Genomic DNA, 27217 nt, shown 5'->3' with positions numbered 1-27217 from the left:
AAAACAATTATCTTTTCTTCTGTTACCTCCCAGTAACCTGTTGTGATGTGAGGCAGCATTTTGGCACTCCCAGACCTGCCCAGGTGCATCCTGCTCAGAGATGTCCCTGTCTTTATGCCAAGCAAGGGTGTGAAGCAGGAAGGTATGTCTCAGGCTGGAGAAAGTTTGGGCAGGCATATGATGGGGCAGATGTAGGCATGGAAAGGAAGGTGCAGAGCCCAGGAGAAGGGCCCCAAGGCTCAAGCCCCATGGACAAGCAGATGGGCAGCACCTTTGGCTTAGCCCTGTGGCCTGCAGCTCCATGGATGTCCAGCCCAAACCCATCCCCTCCATAACCACACAGCTTTTTTTACCAGTGTCCATGCTACCTGCTGTGGTTTAGGTTTGGACTGACCAGCAGAGAGCCTGAAGAAGCTCCCTGTGATGGTTTGCCGTCAAAGGAGACCAGCTCCATTCTTGTCACCCAGCCCTGGGCGCCTCCTGGCTGTCCCTGCCCTGGCAGCCATCCCCACACCAGTCTCCCCATGCTCTTCAGCAGCACCTTTCTTTGCTCTCAAGCTGGGTGGCTTGGGCACCAGCCACGGGATTTGTTTTGAGCTGCAGCTTATTGCCAGCCCACCGACCTGCCCTAGGGTCTATTCTGAAACTTCAGCTTTCAGGAGGCTCCCTGGTCCCTCCTGAAGCTGTCCCAGTGCTTCATTGCCCTCCTTGTTCAAGACGTGAGATGCCTTCCAGCTAGAAAAGACAGAGTGTGTTGCTTTTCTCTCCACCAGACGCAACCCTGGAGGGACGGGGAGGACCAGTGTGAGGCAGCCAGCAGCCTCGGCGCCGTGCAAGCGCTCCCAGCAAGGTCGCCTAAGGAGAGCCTCGCTGGTCGATCTGCTCTCTAATGAGTTTCCATGCATGCATCTCTGCCCTGCACTGCCAGTGAGCACCATTATTCCCATCTCTTTTGAACATGCTGCTGGCTGGCGGCTCCCATGGCCTTGCTGGGATGAGGTGGCCACTTGCCAGGGCTCAGAGCAGGCAGGGGGAGGGAAGGCAGAGTTGTTCTTCCAAATATGAAGAGGCTGCAGAGGGGGAAGGGTGAGGAAAGAATCCTTCTTGCAGTTATCCACTCTCTGAATCTGGAAAGCTCCTTGCACTACCTTGGCTTGGCACCACTCCCTGGGGCGATGGGGGGGAAGGCAGGGCGCATCTCAGAGCCCAGGCACCCACCACCCCTGGGGATGCGACAGCCCAGAGGGCTGCTCCCTGCTGATTAACAAGTGTCTGACGTGCAGGTTCAAGCTAGGATCCTGCTCCTATGCTTCTCATCACTGTTCCTGCTTGTCTCCTGCTCCAGGCCATGGAGCCAACGCTAGCCCTTGTCCTTTTTCCATTGCTCACAGCCTACCCCTGCAGGCAACCATGCTGGGCTGCCACTAGCCCAGTTGGAGCAAGAGCCACTTGCATTACTGCGGGATGCACACATTATATAATATTACATATATATATATATATATATGTGATACAGTGGTAGTGCAACCTAGCATCCTTGGAGACTTACCTGGCCCTGAGGCTCTGCGCTAAGGAGCAAGGGGTTTTGGCTGGGGCAGGGATGGCTGTGCCCAAGCAGGCCTGGCTGGGGCGCAGGGAGGCTGCAGGAGGTGCTGGGGGCAAAGCTGAGCTCTGCCTGCCCCTCCTGTTTGTGCGAGCTCATGCTTGAGCTCGCCAGCCTGCTGCTACATGGGCTTGCTGGTGGAAATACTGAGGGATGAGGTCCTTCATCTGAGCATCACCCATGAAGGTCCCAGCTAGCACCTCAGCAGCAGCTTTGCACTGTGGTCCCCCAGCTCAGGTCCTAGCTGACGTCCTCTGAAGCACCTCTGCTATCCCAGCCACATGGGCAGAGCAAGAGGCCTTTGTCTCTGCCAGGTTTTAGGTGCCTCCTAGTTGGTGAAATGCCAGCCACCTCTCCAAAGCCTCTGCAAACCTCGTCACCTCCCCATACTAAAAAAAGCCCCCAGCAACCCCAGGCCTTGGCTCCACAGAGGTAAACATGGACCTGGCAACTTGCACAGCACGGAGCAGGCGATGGAAGTGAGCTGGCATGAAACACCTCCCCAGCAAAGCTCTCTAAATTGCACAAACTACCCGTGACATGCTGGCTCCGTGGGATACAGCTCATCTTGCTTCGTTGCTGGAGATGCTTGGATAAGTCATCTGCGTATCAACACCCTCATTACACCCGGTAATAAATGAACATAAGCTGCTTTTCTTCTCCTCCAGCCGTTCAGGCAGGCTGAATGAGCAAGCTGGAGGGGAAACCAGAAGCCTGGCTGTGTTTGTGTGGTTTTGGGTGAGTCATGAGAGTCCTGTCCCCCCCATCTAAGCTGCCAAGCCCGCTTCACCCCGGCAATAACAGTGACTATGAGAGCAGGCTGGCGCAAGAAAGGCATTTGTGGTATGGGTTGAAATGGCACCCTAGGTTTTTTATGTTTTTTTCAAAGATGCAAATTGAAGTGTCTAACTTCTGGTGGCTTGAAGCAGGCATGACTTGCTCAGTCTAGAAAGGGGAGCTGCCACTCAGAAATTCTCTGGCTGGAGGGGTAAAGGATGGTCTGTGGGACACGACAGAGTTGGCAGGCTGCAACATGGATGGCTCCAGACTTGAGAAGAAGCACCAAGGCCATGAGCAACGGAAGAGGCAGAGCTGTTTTGCCAGGGTCCTTGGATTGATAGGAAAAGGGAAACTTTTTAGCCCATTCCAGCCAGAAAGCATATTCCACTTCATAAAAGAAAAACAACCTCCTGTGCATCTGTAGCTGTGGTTTCCTCTGCTGGCATTTCTGATAAAGCTCCAGCCAGAGCCAGGCTCGATTTCTTGCAGCTCTTTCCAGTATCATTCAGGTTTCACCCTGGGGTGCACCCAGGGCTGGGGGCATCGTGGGTACCCGATGTCACAAGGGCCCCAATGAACAGCTATGGGGAAGGGGAGGTATCCCCACATGGGTGCAGGAATCAAAATATGGCCAGCCCCAAATGCTTTCTTGTTTTGCAAGCTCCCAACAACAACAAACGTTGTGCTGCATATCACCCTGCTCGGCATGTCCTTTCTGGGCACCCAGGAAAACATTGCTTGAGTTAAGAAGGAATAATCCCCATGTAGGATTTTTTCAGTTCTGCTGGAGGCTTGAGCTGAAGCCCCCCAACCAGTTGCTGGTGCAGACCCAGTGCCGAAATATGCGGTTTGGGGAGCCCGAGCAGCCCGGGGATGCTCCGCTGGAGAAAGCAGTTTCCTTGTGCCACCTTGTGGAGTCCAGCAAAAAACACAGGCAGCCGGCATGGGAAGCCAGCACATGAAAAGGGACTTTTTATATTAAAAAAAGGGTTGTTGCTTTGCAAAAGCAGCTTTCTTTTTGCTACTCCCAAGCCGAGCTCTCTGATTTCTTATCTGTACATTAACCCCGAGGAATCCCTAATGCACATCTTGATGCCTTCCCATTCACTCTCTCCTGGTCATCAGTGCAGCAGTAAGAATAGCTAGCTACCTGTTGAGTATATAAACCCCCTCATCACCTGAAATGATACCTCAAAGCTGGAAGTATTTGCCTTAGCTCTGGATGCTGAAGCCACCCCCCCTTACTCTGCTTAGAGAAAGCAAATCTGGGTCCAAAACATCCAAAGCATCAAACTAGCTCTGGGCCAGGAGCAGTGTTCATGCCCCAAACTGGACACCACTAAACAGCTCTGCCCACCTTCTTCCTATCAACCATCTAGTCTGACTGCCTGACTGCTCCAGGGCTGACCAGAAGTTAAAGCCTATTATTAAGGGCATTGTCCAAATGCCTCTTTTTAAGGCACTGACAGGCATGGGGCATTGATCACCTCTCTAGGAAGCCTCATGCCTCTGCTCATGCCCGCACTCCAGCTGAGCGAGTTCGCCAGGTTTGGAGTGTTGAGCGAGGCCTTTGGTGTTGGTGTGGTGCTTGGGGAGTTGTTCGTTGCAGCTCGCCACGTCCAACCCCAGAGCCGTCAAAGGATTTTCCCCGGCCCTGCCAGGTTCAGGCAGCTGGGGCAACCAGGGGGCACGCTCACAGCAGCAGAGGTGAGCTGGGAGGGGAAACCTCAGCCTGGGGAGCTGGGAGGGTTTCCTTCTTGAGGGACCTGGGCACTTCTTCCACCCCTCCCCGGGCCAGCCAATGACCCTGGCCTCTCTTCCTTTTCTAGTGTGACACCCGCTGCTGCAGCGCTGGTGAGACGGAGCAGCTCGACTTCCCCAGCTCCCTGAAGCCCACCGCAGCACGTGGAGAGCATGGCCATAGAGCTGGACAGCCGCTGTCCGACATGCCTGGACAGCTGGGACGATGCTGCCTATGTGATGCCATGCCTCCACTAGTTCTGTTACCAATGCATCTTGCGGTGGGCTGAGAGCAAGCCTGAGTGCCCCCTCTGCAAGAGGGGAGTGCAATCCCTCATGCACTTGGTTCAGGTGGACGACAACTTTGAGGAGCGTGTTGTCACACCATCTGTGGCATCACCAGTCATCGGCCGCCAGGCAGGAGGAGCTCTTGGCCATCCAGCTGCCCACAGCCCTGCAGCAACAGAACAACAGCCTGTGGAGATGGTGCCCAGGGCTCCTCTGGGCAGCCTCCAGCCCACTGCCTGGGCATCCCTTTTCTGGGAGCACCCAGCTCTCCCCCAGCCCCTTCTGACCTGGGTGCATCAGGAACTGGGACAGATCTTTGGGGACAGGTGTTTGCAGGCAGCCGTAGTGGAGGACCTCATCATGCCCCTCCTGGTCATCTTTGGGCTGGATGAAGATCTACTGATCCAGCTGCTGAGGGCCACACTCCAAAACCATGTGGCTACATTTGTGCACCAGCTTACTGAAGTCGCCATGCAATGGTGCAGTGGAGACGCCCACCATTCTTTCTAGAGGACCTCTCTAGAAAACCCCCTTTGCAACTTCAGGCAACTACAGTCTCCAGTGATGTGATGCCCAGGAGCAGCCGAGCTCAGGCTCTTGAGCTTGGACACATTCTGCATCCTCTGCTGCCCCAGCTCCACTCCACTGCCCCGGCACCCCTCCAGGTGTGGAGACAAAACACTGGGATTTTTGTCTATAACTGAAGACACTGCATATTTCTCTTTCATAAAGAAGTTTTTCACACCTCTCTTGCCAGGTACTGTCAAGGGTGAGGTGTCCTCCCCACTCTCTCAAAAGCTTAAACCATGGAAAAGAAACATACACCGTCTTTAAGAGTCCCACATTTTATTTTTTTTTTACCTTTGGAAAGCTTTCCCAACCTCTGGGGACAACTTACAATTGCCTTTTTCTCCTCCCTGTTCCTTCTCTAAGTAGAGAAGGAAAATCCCAACTGCTATCCCATGACCGGTGAAGTCCAGCCAGGGTTGGCCTCTTACGGGGGGGGAAAACCCAGATCTCCTCCTCTCTCTGGTATTCCTCATCCTAGTTGAATACAGGCCTAATTGGCACTTCTGTGAAGAGTTTCAGGCCATTTATGTAAAAATCATTCGTGCTGTTAAATATCAAAGATTTGACCCTTGTTTGCTGTACATCTAGGCCCCCTGCTACAGCATCCTCCTTTAAATACCCCATAAACCACCCCAGTTAAAAACCTTATGGCTAACTTTGTTGTGATGACTGTGGGCCACCAGTCTGTGATACAGAAGTACCCTGTTTGGGGAGAAAAGGAGTGTTTTCCCCTTCTCTTTGTGCCATTGACCTCTTCGGTCTCACCCTTTGGACTGAAAGCCCCTGGGGACCAAGGCCATTTCCCACCCTATGTTTGTACAGCACCTTGCACAGCCTTGACCCAAAACAGTGCTCCCAGGCTTCATCAAAGCACAGCTGGAGGAAATCACTGCCTCCAAGGCACTTCTCCATACAGGACCTCGTATCTCTAAAGCCATATAGGTCAGCTTAAAGCCACATAACGCACCCCAAGTCCCCAAAACATCAAGACTCAGCAACCCTTGGGAGACGTTTGACACAGAGATGGTCCCTGAACACCCTCTGAGCTTGTTCCCTTTCATGGGAGATTTATCCACCTGCCAGGATGATGCCGTAGGCATAGGGAGAGCATCCCCTCACCAGATATCCGGTTACTGCATCACCTCACCCGAAATGGTCCTTCTGCTGTTAAGGCATCAGCCAGATCAACAATTCCAGGGAGACAAAGCACCAGCACCCTGCAGACATTTCCACTGCCTGCTCCAAGATGCAAGTCTCAGCAGGGGGTTAGTTCATGTACAATGGCTTTTCATTCAGCCCACAAGCATCTAATTTGATCCAGGGACTTGCAGAGCAGAGAGCTGGCAAAATTAGATGACCAGATGTTTTCTGAGGAAGCCTGTGCTCTGTGGCACGGTGAGAAGGATGTTAGTGGCAGCCTTGCTCAAAGATATAGATCAACAGAGAAATTAGTGAGAACATGCTGCTGTCAGCACGAGTGATGTACATGCTGTACTCTGTACATCACTGCACGTTCCTGCTCCACCAAAGCCTCCCTGCCACAGAGCAGAGGAGGAGGTCAAATTACTCAACCGTTGCTTTGGATCCACAAAAATCCTTCAGTATTAGCTCTGTAGCGGGTTGCTCTCTGCCCTGGCATGCTCCCTTGAACCAGGAGCACTGGCTGGTATTTTTATGCTCATTAGGTGCCAGGCTTGGGAGGTGAAGTGGGAGCGGGATGCTCTCCAAGGCTGTTTGGCACCCAGGTTCACCATGGCCCAAAGGCTGGACCATGAGCTGCCACGCAGCAGGGTCCCCTCCTTGGTCTGGGCATCATGTAAATGTCCTGCCCGAGCTCACCTTCTGGTGTTTGCACCCAAAACTGGGTGGGGCAGGGGGGGAACAGCAATTTGGAAAAGATTATGGTCTTTCTCGGACCCTGATGCTGCAGCCTGGGCTGTGCTTTTGCAGGATACAGCCTTTTCGATCATGTTTGAGCTGCCAAGACGTAAGCCCTGTACTGGAGGGGTCTCCAGCAGGAGACATGTTTCTGAGCTGCAGTCTAATAAATATATTCACCCCTGGGAGGGTGCTGGCATGGCCAGCCATCACTAGGTCAATCCTTACATCGTTAGCAGCCAAAATGCTGTTGTCACCAGCACAGGTACCCTCACTGAGGCAGAAGATTAAGGGCAACCCAGTGGAGCTGAGTGCTGAGACCAGCACAAGGAGCTGGAGAAGATAGGGCATATGGGGGAATTTAACTCCCTGCCTTGAGAGCCCATCAGCAGGGTGCTCATCTCACCTCCTCCAAGAGACAGCTGCAGGTTGCTTTCACCTTCCCCATGTCTGTGCTCAAAGTGATTCTGGGTTAGAAAGGGTCATGCATTACGGCTTAAGCCCCAGGCTGCCGGCAGCATTTTGTTCACAGTGGACAACACTTCCCTTACAGTTAAAAAAGGACTACAATCACCCAATATATAGCACGATTATTTTCTGGCTGGTGATAAATTTACCTTGAATCAGCACAGCAAGAAAGGTTTGGGATAGGGACCCAAAATAAGCAGTTTGAGTAAGTAGCAAAGGTGGCCCTGCCATGAGGCTTCCTCAAAGCTGGGCATAAGGACAAGCTCCACTCATTTCCAAAGCCATTCCTGGGGGGAGAGGCTGGGATGAGGTTAGCCAGAAGACAGGGTCACAGCCGATGGTGCTGCAGGTATGCTGGCAGGTTTCAGCAGAGCAAGAGATGGAGTGCTTCTTAGAGCTAGGCCCAAGTATGTGCTGTTGTAAAAGGCAATTTCCTCTTGTATTTCTGGGTTCCCATCCCAGGTACGGTAATTTAGCTTTTACCTTCATGTCTGACTCACATTAGAAGTGATTTTGGGACAACTGACAACCTACTGGCATTTCACTTTCCTGGGAGGACTGACCAAAACAGTAACTCACCAAACACCTCTCCTTGTTGCCAGTACCTCTACCTTTTCTTTGCAAATGAAGCAAAAGCTGGGGAGGTCCATCTCCTTGCAGCGCCTGCCACCACCTCCCTGCCAAAGCTGCTCCCGTGCTGATGGCAAGCGACAAGAGAAAAACCGTCCTCTATGCAAGACGCTGCTGGCACGAGACCCCACAAAGCAAAAACAAATGTCAACAGCGGTCAGGCTGGATGTGAGTCTTTCTAATTCAAGAGCAATAAGTTCGATGGATTGAGGAATCAAAGCTGCCAGTGCCAGAGGACAAAAAAAAAATAATTTTTCAAAAGTATTAGATTGCTCCAAAGGCAGGGAGAAAGCCTAATGTAGATTAACTGTGATTTGAGAGAGGAAACAAATGAAAGAAATGCTGGTGTTTGTGGATGATGCTTGTTGGCCACTTGGCATCCGTTTCCTCTCTGGAGGACAAGAGACCCCTGAGTGTTAGATAAAGCAGGAAAAACCACAGCATAAAGCAAGAAGATCCAAGCTTTGGGACCCATCCCCAAAGAGGAAGAGGAAGGAGCTTGTTGGTACACAGCCTCCAGTCTCACAAGAGCTGATGCACACTGGTGCATCCCATGGAGGGGATAGCTGGGCTTTGAGCTTGAGCATCAGTCATCTCAGATACAAGACGTTGCCCTGGCACGTGGCTGCCTGGCTGGGCAGCAGCAGTCTGTCAAAGCTGCTGGGCTGCAGTATTTTGCATCTTTACAAAGCCCAGAACTGGTCTGAAATAGTGGCTTTTTGTGCCCAGCAAGCCTCTGCTGATCCAGCATTTACCAGAAGGTGTGACGGAGAACAGATGTTTAAGATGGAGAATGTTTGCTAACCCACCTCGTTTATCAGACTGGAAAAGCCAGGTTTTGACTGCTCCATCTTTTTATGGAAATGACTCCTTACCTGGTCAAAGGCAGACAGCCCCCAGCATATTCACCTTCAACCCAGCTCCAAATCACCCCCACTTTGACAATTTACACTAAAACCATCTCAGCCTGCAAACAGCCTGAGACTGGGACAGGATGATGGAGATTACATATACTTGGAGGGTGTTGAATTAGACTATTTGCTCGCAAAAGGATAAAACATCCCCTGTGAAAGCTGATCAGACTCAATACACTCCAAAGTTTGAACTTTGGAGAGCAGGTTCAGATGAAAGGAGCAGGTTGGACTCTGCTGTTGCTGGGGGAAAGCTCACCTTTGCAGGCAAACCCTTGGGGTGACAACACAGCGTGTCCCTTTGCGGTGGGTTTGGGAGCAAGAAATTAGGATAGATCATCATCCACCATGAATTCACCCTCTCCGCATGCCTCCTCCTTAGGAGTAGTGATGTGTCATCCCAGAGGGAAGGGGGCAGTGTGCCTGGCCACATTATTTATGGACCACAGGGAGCCAGAACAATTCCATCAGGCTTTGCTGGCACTCAGGCTCGCTCCTGCTGAGTTTTACTCACATAGATGCTCGGTTCCATAAAGATCAGCCCTGTCCCAGCTTTCTTGTAGTTGACAGGTGACTTGCTGCTAGGTAGTGCAAGGATTTTTTTTAGGGACAAGCGTGCTGTTGTTCTACCTTGGGAAATGATGTGTTTTTCACGTGTCCCCGCCCCAGAAGGAGTGAATGAGACATTTGACGGAGGACACATTCATAAGGCTGGCAAGCCTGCTGGGTCTGGGTTTTATAAGGAGGGCTGAAGGCTTTTTTTCCACTTGTTTCTGCCATGAGCAGTCGGAAAGGGTGATAAACAGCAACGGTAACCATGCAAAGCTGTCCCCACCTTTTCCTGCCCCAGGACAGGTTGATCTTTCACATCCAGGGACATCCCCAGCTGAGCGACTACAGCAGGGTCCTGGCACCATGGGAGCCACAGGCACCAGCGGAAGGAGGCAGTTGCTCAAAGGGATGCTTAAATTTGGGGAAAGGTTCATTGCTGCAGAGGTTGCCCAGTAATTGGAAGATGTTTCCAGCTGCAGCAAAGAGGATAATAACCTCCTGAGCCTCTGCAGCCAATGTTTGCTCCCAAAAAGTGAGCTACAGGAGAAAAAGACTCAACTTCTCCTTTGGCTCTGTAAAACCAGGCTGGTTTCCTCAGCTAAAAAAAACCCCAACAAACAAATGCACTTGCCAAACTTAGAAACTTCAGTAAACCAGCATTCTTTTCTCCAGGCAAATAATTTGCTAATGCCTTTTTTTTTTTACCCCTTGTATCCAGATTTTAAGTAGGAGCTTACATCTGGTCATTTGCACAGCTTAATCTGATAAATTCTGGTTTTTTTCCACACCTGTGAGACCTTACTTTGGTATTGAAGTTAGTTTCACTTTCTTACTAGTTTGCATTTGATTGTGTGTGAATAACCTGGCAGTGCTGAGGAACCAGTATTTGCTTAAAGAAAAACTCTCCAGTTAAAGATTGAGGTTGCATTTGCATTTCTGATGCAGCTCTCATGCAGAAAAATACATTGCTCTGAAAATTGCCTAGACCAGCCAGAAATGCACCTACACTTCGGGAGAGTTTCTAGATGGATTTGGGCAAAGGCCTTGGCTTTTTACTTTCTAGAGGAGCTCCAACAATTTACAGGGGAAAATTCAGCATCTCCCAAGTGATGCCTCATCAGCTCTACCCAAAGCAGTGAACAGCACAGTGGAATACCTCCTTGTTAGAAACTCCGCACCTCCAGATGCCTCAAACACAAACAGCTCAAACGCAAGTTGTTCCATATGCTCGGTGCAAATCACAGGCAAGCCCCTGAGGAATAAATACATACCAACCACGTACATGCTATTTCCTGGGTTTTTTTTAAATGTTAACTCCAAACAAAACAGCTATGATGTGGAGACGCTGTTTATATCAGCTCCCTATCAAGCGATGGGATGTTTATAAGGGGAGAGAGCAACATTACATTGCCTGGGTCCCTGTGCCCAGGCAGGGCAGGGACTCCCTGGCATGAGGAGCCCTGTGCCACCCAGCTGGGGACAGCAAGGACCGCCCCCACCCCATGGAGGAGAAGAGGAGAAACAAGTGCATCCCATCCTGGGTACCTTTAGCAACAGCAATGCCAGGATGCAACGCAAGGTGAGGAAGCTCAGTAACTAATGCTACTTCTTGTTATCACTGTGAAATATGGTGTCACCCTCCATGGTGCAGCAGATCCATGATGCCCTGGGGAGCATCACGACCCTCCCCAGGCAGGGGAGCATGCTTCTGCAGGAGGCAGGGCTTTGCTGCCGGCACCCTGCCAGCTCCTGCAGTCACCCATACCCTGAAGAAAGAAAATACCAGTCTTATATTAAGGCCCAAGAGACCAGAGAGGGAGTATCAGGTGTGGGATTAAGCCAAAGGAATTAAGTGCAGAGAGAAAACCAAGAAGCTGCACAATGGGAGAGAGTGGAGGTTCAACCCTGCTCAAATCCATGTGATCACCTTGAGCAAAATGTGGGGGTTTTCTCCCCTTAATTCACAGCTCTCTTCAATTCAGGAGAGTGGCCTGATTTTCATAGCTGAATTAAGCCTGTTCAACTTAGCATCGCCTCCAAAGATTAAAAAGAAGCAGTACTTCAGGCAGATCACCTGGCAGGAAAGCATGTTGAGAGCTGATTAAGGACGTGGTGCCTCAGCAAAGAAGTAGCAGCCTGGGTGATGTTGGGATGTGGGTCACAATCCCCATGGGGTGTTTCAGACTCCAGTGTCACTTCTCCCCTGGCTTTGTTCTCACCCTACACACCAGCAAGAGCTGCTCGTGGAAAACTCCATTTATCATGGAAAAACCCACATGGGCAAGATAAAAATATATATTCTTATTCCTTTAATAGGGAATCCTAACAAGAACATACACCCTAGGGACTGGGATGTACAGTACATCAATACAGAGCTTTACATTTCCAGTGCTGTCCTCTCCCTCTTACCATAACACACGATTTTTTCTTTTTACCACTGATGCACGGTGACCACCGGTTTCCAGTGAACTGGCTACAGCAAACCCTCAGGTCTTTTCCCTCCGTATCTTCCCGACTAACATAACACTCATTCATGGGTATGAATAATTCCCTATAATTCTTCTTTGGCTCGTCTGCCATTACATCATCCCATCCGCGTGGGCAGTGAGTATTTCTGGCTTCTCCCAGACTCCAGCTCTTTTCAAGCCACCTCACCTCTCTCCCCAGTAATTAGTAACAGTCGTTTCCATCACAAAACGGGAAGTTTCACTGAACTGTTGAAATTCAGCCTATTTCAAACTGCTTTTTATGCAGCACAGGATTTTGAAGCGGCCACAGGACATGGAGGCCAAGACTTTGAAAGATTTTTTTGATCCCCTTGTGCAAGGCATTGCCTGGAGGTATCTAATGCAAGAGAACAGGAGCAACCCAAAGCAACAGCTGGCAACATCTGCATTGACCAAAACATGTCTCACACATGCTCCCCGAGTTATCTTTTATTCCGAAGAAGAACTCAGCTAGCATCTTTCCTAGAAGCCACGCATCACAGTTCACATTAGTTTACTGACCTACAAGCTGCACATTGTGTTAGAGGGGAAAATATTCACATTATTTACATATTTGAGAGTAGTTTGTTCCTTGTCATTGCAGAAGCTGAAAAGCCCTTCCAGCAGAAGGGGTTTCTGCAGGATGCTGTTGGTCAGGGCTCCAAGTTTCTTCTTTTGAATTATGATCTCTCCTATAGGCCATGGATTAAGAGTGTATATATACACTCAAACAATGCACACAGCCCTGGTGTAGGTTTACTTTTATTGCTTCTTCTGGGGTTAGCCTGTTGCCAAGATTTATTAGCAGTACTAGCCTCAGAAATGTTCCAACAAAACAGGCACCCTTTTAAGAAATCACTGATTTATCAAAAGCAAAATGTCTTCTAGCATACATAGATATTTTTAAGAACTTTGACTTGGTGGGGGGGGGTGGGGAGGGGAAAAAATTGTAGAGACCAAGATCAAAAGACTCCAGCCTGTGCTCAACTCCATAAGACACCTCTTTCCCCCGCAGCAGTTGCACTGATCCTCATTTTTTTTCCCTTCACATAAGCTAGGGAGGGAAACCCCACTATCTTACAGATAAGAGAGTGAGGCAGAGCAAACAAATTACTTGTAATCATACAGTCAGCAGCAGAGAGATCCCAAGACTACGGTTTCACTGACACTACCCCAGGGAGCTGTGGGAACACACTAATATCCACCCCACCACCCTGCGTGGGGGCACAAAGCTCCCTCCCCTGATGCCAATTAGGTCATGTGGTCTTGATTGTAATTAAGCCCAGTTTGCACTCAGGTTGCTGGGATGCTCATAGTATCCTCAAGCCTTTCCCAGCCACCCTCCTAGTGCAGCCTGCCTTGAATCCACTATCACAGCGTCATCCTTGAGGATGGGAGGGAGATTTTGCAGCAGCGTTTTAATTTTTTTCACCAGGGCTGTGGGATAGGAAGGGCAGAGCCAGGTGGCTCTTCTCTTGCCTTAATTTCCACCCTGACCTGCTCAGCTTGCTTTCTCCCCACTCTCTCTGCACGCTCTAGAGATGCTCCTGCCCTTTCCCCTGGCTGTTTCAAAGTCGAGGGTGGAATCAAATGTGGCACAAATACATCAAGAGATATTTGAGCAGAGGCAGACAGACAAACAGAAAGCGTAGGAGAAAAGCAGAACCAAGAAAAGCTTCAGAAAATATCTCCTGGACCACTTCCTAACCGGGGTGCCGTGGCAGGGGAAGTATTTGGATGAAAGCAACAGCAAACACTTTGGAACTAATGAAAACCATCTATTGCAAGCAAAATTCAAATGCAATCTGCAACCCTACCCTTGTTCTAACAGAGCAGCTCTCTGCCTTGCTTTGCAAGCAGGAGAAAGAGCTTGTTCTTTGAGATAGGGGTGTGAGGACCATAGCCGGACCCCAAGGCTCCACTCCACTGTGCGGATGCTCAGGTTGGTGATGGAAAAATAATGCAGCAACCCTTGGTTTTGGTTGTACCTACTAATTTCAGAGTAAGCAGTGGCCCCATCTTGCAGGAGTAGGTTTTATTTGAGGGAAAGAAGGTGACCTTGGGTTTGGTGGATGCCTGGGGAGTCCCTAGAGGAAAAGCCACCAGATGGTGCTCAAGGATGGAGCCAAGGCAGGATGCTCCTGGGTGTCCCCACACATACATGACCCGGAGCCCTGTGCTTGTGTGAATCACATGGGGAAATCCACGGAGCATTTCTTAAATTGGGGGTAGAAATGGCCCAACTGAAGCACATCTGCTTGCAGAAGAGAACTGCAAAATTTCACCACACTGACTGTTTCACAGAATTTTTTTATTTAAGAGTCCCAAGCCAAGACCCTTATTCTGGGGATGGGAGGATGTCATGGTCCCCTTTGCATTCGGGCAAGGATGTAGCACACCAGGCTTTTTTGTCGTGGGTGGAAAGAGAATTCCTCAAAACCCTCTTCCTGACTCATAGCATTAATCACGTCTAGTTATTAATATACAAGGGAGGAAATCTTGCTAAACTTAGTCCCAGCTGTCTCTAAAAATTACCAGTGCAATGTGATTCAGTCTTTTACTAATTATCAGAGAGGATTTGTTTCGTGTCAGGGGATAGAAAGAAGTCTGTCCCTGCAGACATCACCCCTTCCCCAGGGATTTGACTCAGCCCTGGAACATTGCAGCAGCCATGGTGGGGACCTGCCTATGTTCCCCATTGCTACCGTAGTGGACAGGGACTGCTTTGCAGGGGGTCATCAACACAAGCATAGAGAGAACTGCTAAAGGAAGGATGGGAAAGCATCGTGAGTGAAAGAAAAAAAAACCCAACACCATAGCCCCACCCTGAAACGCCTTCAACATTCTGGCTGGCAGCTCTCCCCCTGTGCACCAGCTACAAAGCCCCTTTTGGGAAAAGAAAACCTTTCAGCATTGTTATTACAGTCATAAAGGCAATCAGATGGGAATTTAAGACCTCTCAGTCTCATTTAATTATTGGGGCACTTGTAAAAGTCACTTCAATATTAAAACCACATTAACACAAATTCTGCATTGCAAAAAGAATAAATACTACTTCCAAGTTAAATATGTTCTCAATTGAGCTGTGATAGGCATACAATGCAGCTCATATGTGTTTTGCCAATATTGTTGCATTACTTATCTCCGATCCTCTACCTTGGCTGTTTTTCTGCCATTCTGGGGTGGCTAGAGCTTTCCTGTGTTTCATTATTTTGTTTTTGCCAGTCACTTAAAACTGTTTTCCTGTGTTCCTTCATTGCCACACAGAAAACTGTTTTTTTTGAAAGTTATCTGAACTAATGGAAATACAAATCCCAGTTGCTGTTGAGTTTGTGTGACTGAACCATCCTGGTTTCCACTGGTGGCAGCAAACTGGAAGAACTGGACCTCACTTGGTGGAAGTAATTCTTGCCAAGTGTGTCATACAGGTGACAGCAGAGCTGAAATGCACAGGAGAGGTGATAGCCTAAAAGCCCAAAGGCAGGAGAAGATGCAGGGCAGCAGCACATTGCCTGCACCTGCCTGTTTCAGTAGGAGGCTGGCAACAGGGCGAGAGCACCCAAGGCCACGAGCTGCTGCTTTACTGGGATGCTGGTACCGCTGCAACATCTCAGTTGGGCTCTCCCCTGACAACTGAATTCAGAAGGAAAATCCTTTGGTTTGGATGCTTCTGCCAATGTAGTGCACCTCTATCATATGTATTTTATCCTTTAGCAGCTGTCCCTCACCCATCTTGGCTGCCGTTACATGTTCATCATTGCTTTCCAGCAGACCCTGTGTTATGGGTTTGTGTGGTGTGGGGTTTTTTGGTACCGGGACAGGGGGCCGCAGGTGTGACTCCTGTGAGAAGCTGCTCGAAGCTCCTCTGGCTCCAGGTCAGACCCGCCTCTGGGCCAGGCTGACCCCATCAGTGACAGTGGTAGCGCCTCTGGGATAACGCATTTCAGAAGGGGAACCGGGAGTGAGTGGGGGGATTGGAATGTGAGAGGAACCCCTCTGCAGATACCGGGTCAGTGAGGAAGGAGGGGGAGGAGGAGCAGGGGAGGAGGTTGATGCCTCTGCAGCCCATGGAGGGGAGTGGGGAGCGGAGCCCCCAGAAATGGCCGTGACTCCATGGGAAAGCCCACGCTGGAGTAGTCTGTGACTGAAGATCAGACCGTGGAAAGGACCCACGCCAGGGAAGTTGTGAGGAACTGCAGCCCGTGGGAAGGACTCACGTTGGAGAAGTTCATGAAGGACTGTCTCCTGTGGGAGGGACCCCACGGTGGAGCAGGGGAGAGCAGTCCTCGCCGAGGAGGAAGGACCAGCAGAGACAAGGTGTGATGAACTAACCGCAACCCCCAGTACACATCTTCCTGCACTGCTGGGAGAGGAGGTAGAGAAATTCAGGAGCTGAGCCGGGAAGCAGCAAGGGGTGGGAGGAAGGTGTTCTAAGGTTTGGTTTTACTTCCTAATAGCCTTGTTTTGATTTGATTTTGTAGTAAATTAAATTGATTTTGTTTCTTCCCCAAGTTGAGCCTGTCTTTTGCCCGTGACCATAAGTGGTGAGTGATCCCTCCCAGTCCTTATCTTGACCCACGAGCCTGCCTTTATATTTTCTCCTCATCCCACTGTGGCCAGGTGGGGGGCCGGGGGAAGCAAGCAACCAGCTGCGTGGTGCTTTGTTACCGGCTGGGCTGAAACCACGACACCGTTTCCTCCATCCCCTGTTCAGCTGCCCACCAACACCCAGCAAGGAGCTGCAGCTCCCTTTTGCCAGGCACATTTATTATTTGTGAACAACCTGCCTTTGAACTCCAGCTTGCCAGATTTGGGGGGCACATGACACCCTGCTTGCTTCTGGGTGTGCGGTTGGGGATGTTTGCACTGGATCCCTTTGCAAGGCCAGTGCTCAGTCTCTGCAAGGGCCAAGCCAAGCACCATTTCTAAAATGAGCTATTGCATCAGTTCAAGGGCTCAGCACTTTCCTGAAGCATTCCAGCTGTTTCTTTATGCGGCTAGTCTTTCAAACGGCACAAAACCTAGAGCAAACATAATAAATCCCCATTTGAAATGAAGAGAATTTGACTTTGATTCCAGGGACGCCATCTCGGTTCCAGCCTTATATGGAACCAAACAAGGGCAAGAGATAAGAATTAATGTTTCCATACCACCGTTTCTTGCAAAACACAACCCAGTCCAGACTGAAATGTTTAAATTCAGCCAGTGACATGCCGTCACTTGAGGCAGAGGGCTAAAATCAGCCCCCCAGATTTGCCTGATAGGCTCTGCGTAAGAAAAGGTTAAAGGTATTTTTTGCACAGCACGTAGGTTTAAAAAAAAAAAAAAATTACCCATGAGGAACTTGCTGACTTGATTTGTTACCTTTCAAACTTTTACTTTAAACCTTTCAGTAGGCTATATGTATTTTAAAATATTTATTTTTATGCTAAGGGGCTAACTTTTATTTATAAGTTATGCTATAACATAAACCCCCCACTTCTTCCTCCCCATCTGGGCAGGTAAAAAAACCCCCAAAACAGAAAAACCCCAACATTGTTACATGTAAATAGGAAACTGCATTAAGAGGCTCTCTCACCCCCCACCCCCCCCCGTGCTGATGCTTGTAACTGTTCAGGGGGAGAGGCTGAACTCTCTGCAGCCTCGAGCATCTCCAAACGGCACTTTGCCGGAGCCCTGCGTAACTTGGTATGGTCCTTGGCACATCCTGGCTCCTGCAAACGTCCAAGTCCAGCCCTTCATGACTGAAAGGCATAGTTAAATCGGCTCCTGCAACCCTGCAGGAGTTTTTTTTTTCTTTTCTTTTTTTTAATATATATTTCTTCTCACTGATAACAGGGAGAAGCATTTTGGAGATGGCGGGTCCAGCACGGGAAGGGGAAGCCACACAGCACAGAGGCGTCCCCTGGGCCCGGGGGTGGGGGGGGACGGGACCGTGTGTGATGAGCAGCTCTGACCTCAGCCCCGGGAACGCCAGCACCAACCATCTGGATCCCATTTGCGACGCCAGATCGCCCGGCCCCCCGCACTCCTGCGCCAGCCGCCTCCTCCGACCTCACTCAGACCCGCGGCGACCGTCTCGCGGGGACCAGCGCACCCCCATTTCTCTCACCCCGCTGGTGCTCGCACCCCACCGAGCAAGGCAAGCGGGGACCGGGAAGGCTGAGCGGCGCCAGCACACCATGAAGCAAGGGTGAGAGGCACTTCGGAGTGGAAAATCCTGGAATAAGCAACTTTTCTGGGGGTTCTCTCAGGGGTAAGTGTTGCTTTCCACGCAGGGGTCCTTAGCCTGGGCTCAGCAGCTGCTGTGCTGCATTACCCCTCCTCGGTTGGGTGTTAGTCTTCAGGGAGTTTTCAAGGAGCTTTGGACAAAACCCATCCCATGAGCAGAGCGGTGTCCTCAGAGGAAAGCTACCCCCAGGCTTGCATTGCTCTTGGAAAAGCAGAGCAATGTAGCTGCCTTGCTCACACCAGGAGCCTCCTCCCTGAGCCGATGCACCACAGGTGCACAGGGACACTCTTGGCTCCACTGGTGCAGGGGAATTAAATTAATTCAAAAGCACTGAGTATTTTCCCCATTGTTGCAGGATGGTGTTTGCCATTGATGCCTTGAAATCACTCCAGAAGCAGCAGCTTGGTGGGATGGCAGCGGGGCAGCAGCCCCGAGGAGGGCATGTAGTGGTTTGGGGGGCTGCTTGGGCACAAGGAGGGGGGTGCATGAATGGGACCCTGCAGGGAGTCCAGCTAAGGGGGTGTCTCACTGCCCCTTTCCTGCTCCGGAGGCATGCCCCAAGGGCTGGGGGCTGTTTGCTAGCAGCCCTCACCCCTCCTGCCTCAAGGTGAGGTAGGATGAGCTGGCCAGAGATGCTTTTCAGCCCAACCACCCCACACAGGTCCCACTGCCGGGCACGTCCCTGCTGTTCCAGGGTGGGCCAGCACCATTGTGGTTCCAGGGACAATCCTCATTCTCTTGTGGTCATCCATGGAGAGGGAAATTGGCCAAACACCAGATATTTTCCCCCCTCAAGGGCTCTCCAGCCTCGCATGGAGCCACCTCCCTTCTCCACAGCCCCCATCCCTGCTCCCTCCTGCCTTTCCCAGCCTTTTCCCCCCATAGCCCCAGTCACCCTCAGCTCCCCAGGGCTTTGCACGCAGTGATGCTCTTGCCGAGGGGGTGGCTATGACTAATCATGGAGACACCCCGCCACCGTCCCTTTTGGCTCAGCAAAGCCCTCCCTTCCCAACCAGAGCCTGGGGCGAGAAACAGTTGCGGCCAAACCGGTTTCCTGACCAGGCATAGGGGCCAAAACTGGCTGGAGCAGAGGTGGCCAGAGCCACTCTGGTTCCAGCGGGTGCAATGGGAAACTCTCAGCTCATTTCTGGTTGCTGCGATGATTCATGTATGCTCTCAGGGGAGGAATGCTGCATTTTTCAAACTTCTGGCTTTACACCATTACTTACTGTTTAAAAAAAAAAAAAAAAACCCAAACAAAAAACAACCACCAGTATTTATGGTTGGATAACTACTGTGCTTGTATAGTGCTGTTTCAGGGGCACAACTACACAGTTTAGGAGCTTTGTGGAGGCCAGAGAGATGTATCCAGCCAGAGGCTGTTGTAGGGAGCTGGGGGACTCTCCGTAGTCATATAGGAATGCAGTGGCAGAGCAGAGACTCAATTCTGCATCTCCGCAGCACCATCCCTTGAATCACCAGTACCAGAGCTCAGGGAAACAGGCTTTCCATCCCCAACCTTATAACCCTCCTTCCACCCTGGTCTTTGCAGAGAGGTTGACCACGACCAAGGGGGTGACAGCATTTCCAAGACAGGAGCGCAGGGATGCACGCTTACTGCTGCAGCCCCTCATCATTCATTCCTTCCTTCCCTTCCCATTTTTCAGCAGACTCCCTGGTTCCCCTTCTGGTTTTTCAAACATCTTTGCAATTTTCCATTTAAATGCATTAACTTTCCCTGATGTCAGGGCAAGCTAAACCAGCCCCCACTGTATTCCCACATGTCAAGGAGGAAAAAAAAAAAAAAAAAAAAAAGTTGTTCCTCCCCTAACTTTTGCTACGTGCCTGTCTGGGAAGAGGAGGGAAGGGAACATCTTATTCCTTCCACCAGTGCAAACTCTGGTAACTGCACAGTCTTGCCAGCCTTGGACTGTATTCTCCCAGCCTGGACACATTTAATTTGCAGCAAAGGGATGAACCTGCCCCCATACTGGGTGTGCACGGCCGCAGGGCTGGCTATGGGTGGCATTGCATGCCTGCTCTCCACTGTGAATCACAGCCAGCCTTACCACTCCACGTGCCCATCACTTTTTCCACCTTTTTAAGTGATCTGTGTTCCACATTAAGGATCTGATTTGTTTGGGTGGAGAGGCTCTAGGAGGCTTAGGTTACTATACATAAAGAGTCATTGATCTTTGAGGGAGTTTCCTCGTTTTTAGCAAATACTCCCTTTCCTCTTATTAACTACTCTATTTTAGTCTCAGTGTTCAGATGAAGAAAACAACCAGATTTTAAGCCAACAGCATGCTTATAAGAACAGAAATGAATAAGCAATTCATATTAAATGCTAGCATCCAGGGAGCTTGCCTGGGTAGGATATAAATGCAATAGAACTCTGTCGCTTTGCTGAATGCTAGTTTTCAAAGTCAGAGCTCAAGTGGTTTGCAAAAGCAGGAAGATTTTCCATCCTTCTAAGGCTTGTTTGCTTCTAATGCTCAGCTCTACCTTTGTAGGAAGAAATGTTTTCAGGAGCAGCCCTTAGCCCGACCACCTTCACCTTCCCAATGCCAACAATGCCAGATGGCAGCAGTGTTAATGGAAACCCTTCAAAAGAGCTGGTGCAAATTGAAATGGCTCCACTTGGAGCCATGAATAAATTCAGAATCTGTCCTATACAGCTCATCCTGTGTCTCTAGAAATAGCCTTGCTTCCCCTGGAGGCTGTGGGGCCAGGTGAGATTTAGTGCTCTATGATGAAGAGGTGGCCAGGTTAGAGGCTTGGGACACTTATGTCCCTTTTCAGAGGCGATTGAGCTATTTCACGCGGAAAAATCATGGCATTTAGCCTCTTAGGTGTTCAAATCACTGCTAGGAGTAGCTTTTGGCGAACATTTTCCCCAGCTCAGAGCTCTTGACAGTGCAGAGAAATTTAAGGCGGGGGGATTCATCCAGCCAAGAGAGGAGCATGCATCACCTCCAGATGGCAATCTGTGCCACCACAGCCCCACATCAGGATTTCAGGAGCTGTTTCTCCTCCCTGCCTGCTCCACAGCCACAACTGAAAGTATATCCCACTGCTGGGGCTGCAAGTAATTGTTCTGGGTAGCCAGTGACCACTTTCAAGCTGCTGGCAAGGCTTGCTGCAGCCTCATGACTTCACTGCTGCCTCCCAGGGACATGCATATAGCAGAAAACAGCCAAGTCAAAGGGATTTCAGGCTGAGCAGTTTGGTTGGGAAACAGGGTTATGATGAAGCATGAGGAGATCCCCACAAAGCAAATGCAAATGAAGGTGGAGGCCCCTTGGTTTTGACCCTGACATCCCCGTGGAGCAGACTTTTAAACAGGTCTGGAGGATGCTCACAGTATCTCATCTCCTGCACCATCTGTGGTAGGATGCTTTGCCCTCCCTCATGTCCTGCCTGATCCCCTTTCAGAAAAGCTGTTGGGACCCAGGTGCAAATCCACCTCTTTCTCCCAGCACAAGGTGATCCGCCCCACATGCACAAGGGAATTTAAGGGCTGCAATTGCTTTTCAGGTTTTTATTTGAGATATTTTTGGGGGATGCCCCAGGGTTGGCCAGGAAAATTGGACCACATGTACTGTGGTCTGGGGCAGTGAGGCATCCTAAAGTTCCCTGGCTGTGCCAGCTAGCAAAGCTGCACAGGCTGCCCAAGGCCAAACCCAAACCCAGGCCGTTTGTCCCCAGAAGAAGAGCACACTAGTCATAGCTCTGCTTACCACATTTAGTTTGGGTCCTCTGTCCTTTCCCAGAGGCTGCTCACCTCTCCACAGCAACGTGTCATGGAGAGGGAGAGCTGTTGGGAACAGATTTCACAAATAAATCACTAGTTTTGGATTTCCTGGTTATTACACCCCAAGAGTCAGTTCTGCCCAGCTCAGCCCTTTAGCCCTGAAGAAAAGCATCAAGCAACTACAAAAGGCTTGTACAGAAACCCCCCCTGACAGCTCAAGCTGTGCTGATTGCTTTCTCTCACAGTCCAGCACAATAGATAGCATCAGTGCCTGAAGCACTGGACAGCTGGGAGTTCAGATTTAAGAGTATTTTGCAACAACATTAGTTATTCCCTCTAGCTGCCATTACACCCATCTATATCTACACAGGACACACATCACATTTCTATTCACACCAAACCCATAGATACTTTCCCTCCCTCTCAAAGTCAGCCAGCCCAGCTGAGGGGCATATATAATGAATCAAAGTGATATGTAACAGCTGTAGTAATTTTTTACTGCCTTTTATGTTTTGCTTTTTTTGTCTGCTCATCTGCTTTGCACTTTTACAGATTTTATTTTAACTACACTTTAGTGAAAAAACACACACAAGCAAACAATTGCTTAGAAAGTGAATTTGAAACATCCACTCATAAAAATTATGTAAAATGTCAAACTTTATGCACAGAGAAGTATGCAATAAGCAAAAAATAGCTGCTGGGGAAAATATTTAAGGAAATCACTTCATTGTGTTGGTGGTAGACATGATTGCCTTTTGAAAGCATTATTAGTAACAGATGTATGTCTTCTGATGAAATGGAGAACATACTGTGATATTAAGAGGTCACCATACACTAAATAAACTCTAGACAGACATAAAAACTTCAGATTACTGAAGACTACATGAGTTAATCTTTTAGCACATGAATTATTAAGAAACTAGCTACCCAGGTTTCAGTGCTAATTCTTAACAGTACAGGAAAATACTTGGCTTTTCTAAGGGTACTCAGCAGTCAGGTTTTTCAGCATATTTTTTTTCCAACTTACAGTAATTATATCAAAAGTTCAACCAGAGCTTTCACCCCCACCAGGACTGTAAGGAACTTTTCATTTAAAAAAAAAAATCCAGGATGAAATTGCCTTATTGAAAATAACAACAATCCAGAAGAATACAGTTGCAAAACAGATAGTTGCCATAATCAAGAATTAAAATGAATTAACATAAGTTCACATCCTTGGTTTTATCCTCTACCTCCCGCGAGCTGGTGCTATCTCCTCCACCTTCTGTGACCAATGGTAATCTGGGACACAAAGCAAGAACACATTGAGCAAAGCAAGTTACTTGTTGCACCTCACCAAGGCAAGCCAAGCAAGACCTACCTCCAAGCAATAAAAATCACCTCATTTACTGTCTTAAATCCACTTTTCACACTAAGCCAGAGACTTGCTGTTGGCTCAGTCAAACCAGATTTGAGCAGAGTTTTTGTTCAACCCACCCAAAACCCTCCCAAGGAGCACATTACCTCTACAAAAAAAGCTGCTATCCTTGCTTCTTCTCAAGGGCCATCCCCTACAAGAATATAATTTCCTCACCCACCCCTTTCTGCAAACATCCAGCTCTTCCTCCTTTGCTAACAAGGAGGCCATGGAGGGGGCCATATAAGAGAAAACCGTCAGGAACACCTGTGCTTAAATGCGCCTCTTTTCCATAAGTTATAAGTCAGTCTCTAAGAAACATCAATAATTTCTTTCTACAAGGCTTTGCTGCTTCTTTCCGTCTAGTAACTAACCTCAGCTCCTGTGATTTTAGGATGGTTTTGGGGAATCATGATGTTAAAACTCATTTCTTGTTGATGAACTAGTCCCCCTGCTTTCATATAACTAAAAATACCATGATGGAGGTCACAGAGAAAGCTGGAAATAGATCTAGAGGCCTCCTAAAGGCTAAAATAGAAAAGAAGGTAACTGAAAAGAACAGTCGACTTATTATTGCTTGAAAAAAGCATTGTATTTCCCAGCTGACCAGGGCAAATAAACCAAAGCTGAGACTGGGCATTGTATTAATACACTGATATCCAGGTTTATCACATGGTGCCCCATGGGCTGACTTGTGACTTTCAGCCATTTGGGTTGGCCAGAATGGAAGTACCTAAAATACAGCCAGTGGTTTCTCTGCTGCAAAGCTTCAGGACTGAACCACGACCCAAAGGGACCTAACGGAGGTGGGCTCGGCCCTGGCTCTCCCCAAGGCTCCTTGTTTGAACATGGGCAAGGCAGCCCTAAAGATCTAGGTGGAGATCCACCACTGAGTTTGGAAATCCCATTTGATATAAAGCCCAGTTGCCCACCACTGCAGGAGGGTCATGGGGGGTGCTGTGGGCAGGGGAGATTTCATAGTACTAGGGAGATTTTCTTTTCCCTTTTGCTGTGTTTCATGGCTGTAAACAGCCCTGTAAGGCGCTCTGCAGCTGCTCAATGTTCAAACCCAAACCCCCCAAATGTTTGCTTCAGTCCTGTCATTTATTAGCTGGCAAGGCATTAATTTTCACTCGTTTATCTTGATGCTCTGTTCATCCCCAGCTGTTGCGACCGCAGAGGGATAGGATACCAGCAGCTAATAAACAGGATGATAACATAACTTCCTGCGTTGCAGAAAAGAATTACTAGTACTTTTAGAGCATACATTACTTTAACAGGCCATTTTTTCTGTAGCGCACATTTTATTTCACATTTTTCATTCTTTGCTAGGAACATTTTTACTCCCAATGGATGCTGCAAGGCAAGCCCGTCCAAAAAACTTGCAGCTCTTCCATAAACCTCTTCTGCCCAGAGGGGAGGGAGATGGTCCAGTGGGGTTGGATGGGTGGTTGTCACAAGCTCAATACTTTTTGCAAACCTCAGCTCTGAGACTTACAGACCTTTCTGTATTTGAGTGCTCAGAGGAGCAACCCTGCAGCAGTGCCCATGGCTAATCCTGCAGCCATGGGGGAGCAGAGCCCAGGTTTCCCCTCCCCATGCATCCTTTGGGTGTACCCAGGTTTTCTGGGAGCAAGCTGTAAATCAGGGACACAGTCCAGCAGAGCGGGTTCACTCCCACTGGAGGTACTGGGAGGTTTGGCTTGGACTGAAACAGCCAGGAAGATGGATGGGTGCCAGCTAACCAGGATGACTTTTTAGTCTTTTTATGAATGGTAGTGATAACTCTGGGCTGCAGCAGCCGCCTCTATAAATTGAGGAGTTGCCAATAACAGGGAAGACTTGTCACATCTTAATGCTGTGTGCTAGCTGCTGGCTCTGGGTGCCTATTAAATATCTCTCCACCTGGCATTATTATTGTTATTATTAATTATTATTATTATTATACACAAATGTGGGGGAGAGGGGAGAGGTAGAGGCTAGCTTTTGCCTGATTCACGATATATGGCATCCATAAATGCCATCTGGAGCACAAGGAAGAGTGAATGCTGCAAACCCCTTCTCCCAGGAAGGACCAGACCCCAACCCAGCTTTGACACGCAGGGAGCCAGTGGAAGTGTCAGGATCACATCAAGGTTTGGGAAACAACGTGGAGGTTGTCCCCTCCTTTCCACTGATCCCCCCCCCCCCCCGATAGCCCTGAGGAGCGTCTCTTCAGTGGAAGTGGGATTATCTGTTCAGGTGTTTATTTCCAAATTTTCCCTAATTCCTGGCACTTGGTTCTGTTTCTGGCCATGTCAATGATGGCCATCTGTGTAACTACCACAGCTCTCCTTAAAAAGGGAGTTAGTCTTCCCCCCAGCCTTCTCTAGGCTCTTGTATTGGTCATAACTCTCTGGATTGATGGAGTTAGCAAGGATGGTAATAAGAAAATCGATTTTTTTTATACTTTTTTTATGATGACCTGGTTAATAGATTGATGTATTTGAATCACTTTTGGCTCATTTGAGTAACTGAGCTCCTTTTGGGGAGTGAAAAATATTAAATCACTGCATTCTCTTTTGGGAGGATATTTTCTCTGTTAAGCAAGCCTTGCTGGTTTCTGCTCTGTAGGCTTGGAAATGAAGATTAAATAATAAATTGGCCATCTCTATGACAACAGATACATAGCTTTCCTGAAGGAGACATTGTTTCAGAAGACTTGCCAGGTGGATCACAGATAAGAAACTTCCATAAATGACATTTTTGGCTCCAACATGTAAAATATTATTCTTGGTGCCTTTCCCAAATGTGATCAGGCAGCACAGGCTATTCCACTGCCGGGGCTGCAGGAGTCCAAGGGCTTTTTGCTGTACAGCCAGATCATGCGGCTCACTTGGGTCTCGAGTAATTAAATTTCCATTTGTATGTTTGGGACAGCTGAAAAGGTGAGCTGAGGCAGGGGGGTGTTTAGAGCAATTATTATTTTGGCATTTGTAAAAAATAAAATAAGAAAGGGCAGCAGCAAGAGGGAACACGTTGGCCAAGAAGTTTCAGCTGGTCATCCATGGGCGAGGAGGACAGGTGAAAGGCCATCATATATTTTAAGAGTTGGTGGTAGAAACCTAGGCTGACCATTTTCCTATATATTCAGTATTACCTGGTACAGCATAGGTATGAAGAAAGTCATCTGGGTCCACAGGAGTGATTAAATGCCAGTTATGTGAAGGATGAGACCTCTTCCAAAGAAATGCTTGCTACGAAGCAGACTGGCCAGCACTAAAATATTTTTCTCCTGCCAAAGTGCCACAAAAGCATTGCAAAAACACGTGGTTTGGCTTTTCTATCTTGGGTCTCATCCATGCCTGGCCAGCACTGCCGCTGTTTCTTACTCTCCCTGTTTTTCTCCCTCAGGTCTCACACTGGGTGCTTTGAAACAAAGAGAATAAAAGGAAAACTCAGATAAAAGACCAAAATGAGGAAACACAGACATTTGCCCTTTGTGGCAATGTTTTGCCTCCTACTCTCAGGCTTTTGTTCAGTTCATGCCCAGCAGCAAGCAGGTAAGACCAGACCGCTTTACCTGACTTTGCCCCTGTACAAATGTGCCACTAGTTCACACCAATGCATTTGCACTGTTTGGTTTTTAAAATGCATGTCAATAGTATGTTGTGTTTTACCTTCTGCTCCTCAGTTCCCACTCGGCTGAGGGTCCTTTTGGACCCAGACCTTGGCCAACGTGCGCGCGATGCCTTCCTGAGCATGTCGCTGGCCGGTGGCGTGCCATTGAGGATGCTCTGCGGGGGACGGGGGTGTGGGACGTGCACCTAGGGTGGCCCCAAGTGGGTTTTCTCCTGGGCAGAGCTGTTTTGCCCTCCTTGCATGTGTAGGAGGGCATTTTACAGTGAGACAAACGCTGCCACGAACGTGCAGAAAGGCTGTTTGGTTTT

The 27217-nt window shown here is 49.1% G+C and overlaps 1 protein-coding gene across 10 annotated transcripts in view; it reads left to right on the top strand.

The window, feature by feature from the left end:
* Positions 1-17947: 17947 nt before the first annotated feature.
* The window catches only part of COL6A3 (collagen type VI alpha 3 chain), a 63320-nt gene continuing 54050 nt past the window's right edge, over positions 17948-27217 (top strand). For 7 of the 10 annotated variants that reach the window (XM_075027865.1, XM_075027864.1, XM_075027863.1 and 4 more), the window contains exons 1-2: positions 17948-18162; positions 26682-26830. In XM_075027865.1, coding sequence (XP_074883966.1) covers positions 26743-26830 — 88 coding nt within the window. In that variant the 5' untranslated portion in view covers positions 17948-18162; positions 26682-26742. The remainder of the gene's footprint in view (positions 18163-26681; positions 26831-27217) is intronic. The other 3 variants (XM_075027868.1, XM_075027866.1, XM_075027867.1) reach the window with 1 other exon arrangement.

This window comes from Buteo buteo, chromosome 5, assembly GCF_964188355.1.
Source record: "Buteo buteo chromosome 5, bButBut1.hap1.1, whole genome shotgun sequence".
Lineage (NCBI taxonomy): Eukaryota > Metazoa > Chordata > Aves > Accipitriformes > Accipitridae > Buteo > Buteo buteo.
This window is presented reverse-complemented; position numbering and strand designations above follow the sequence as displayed.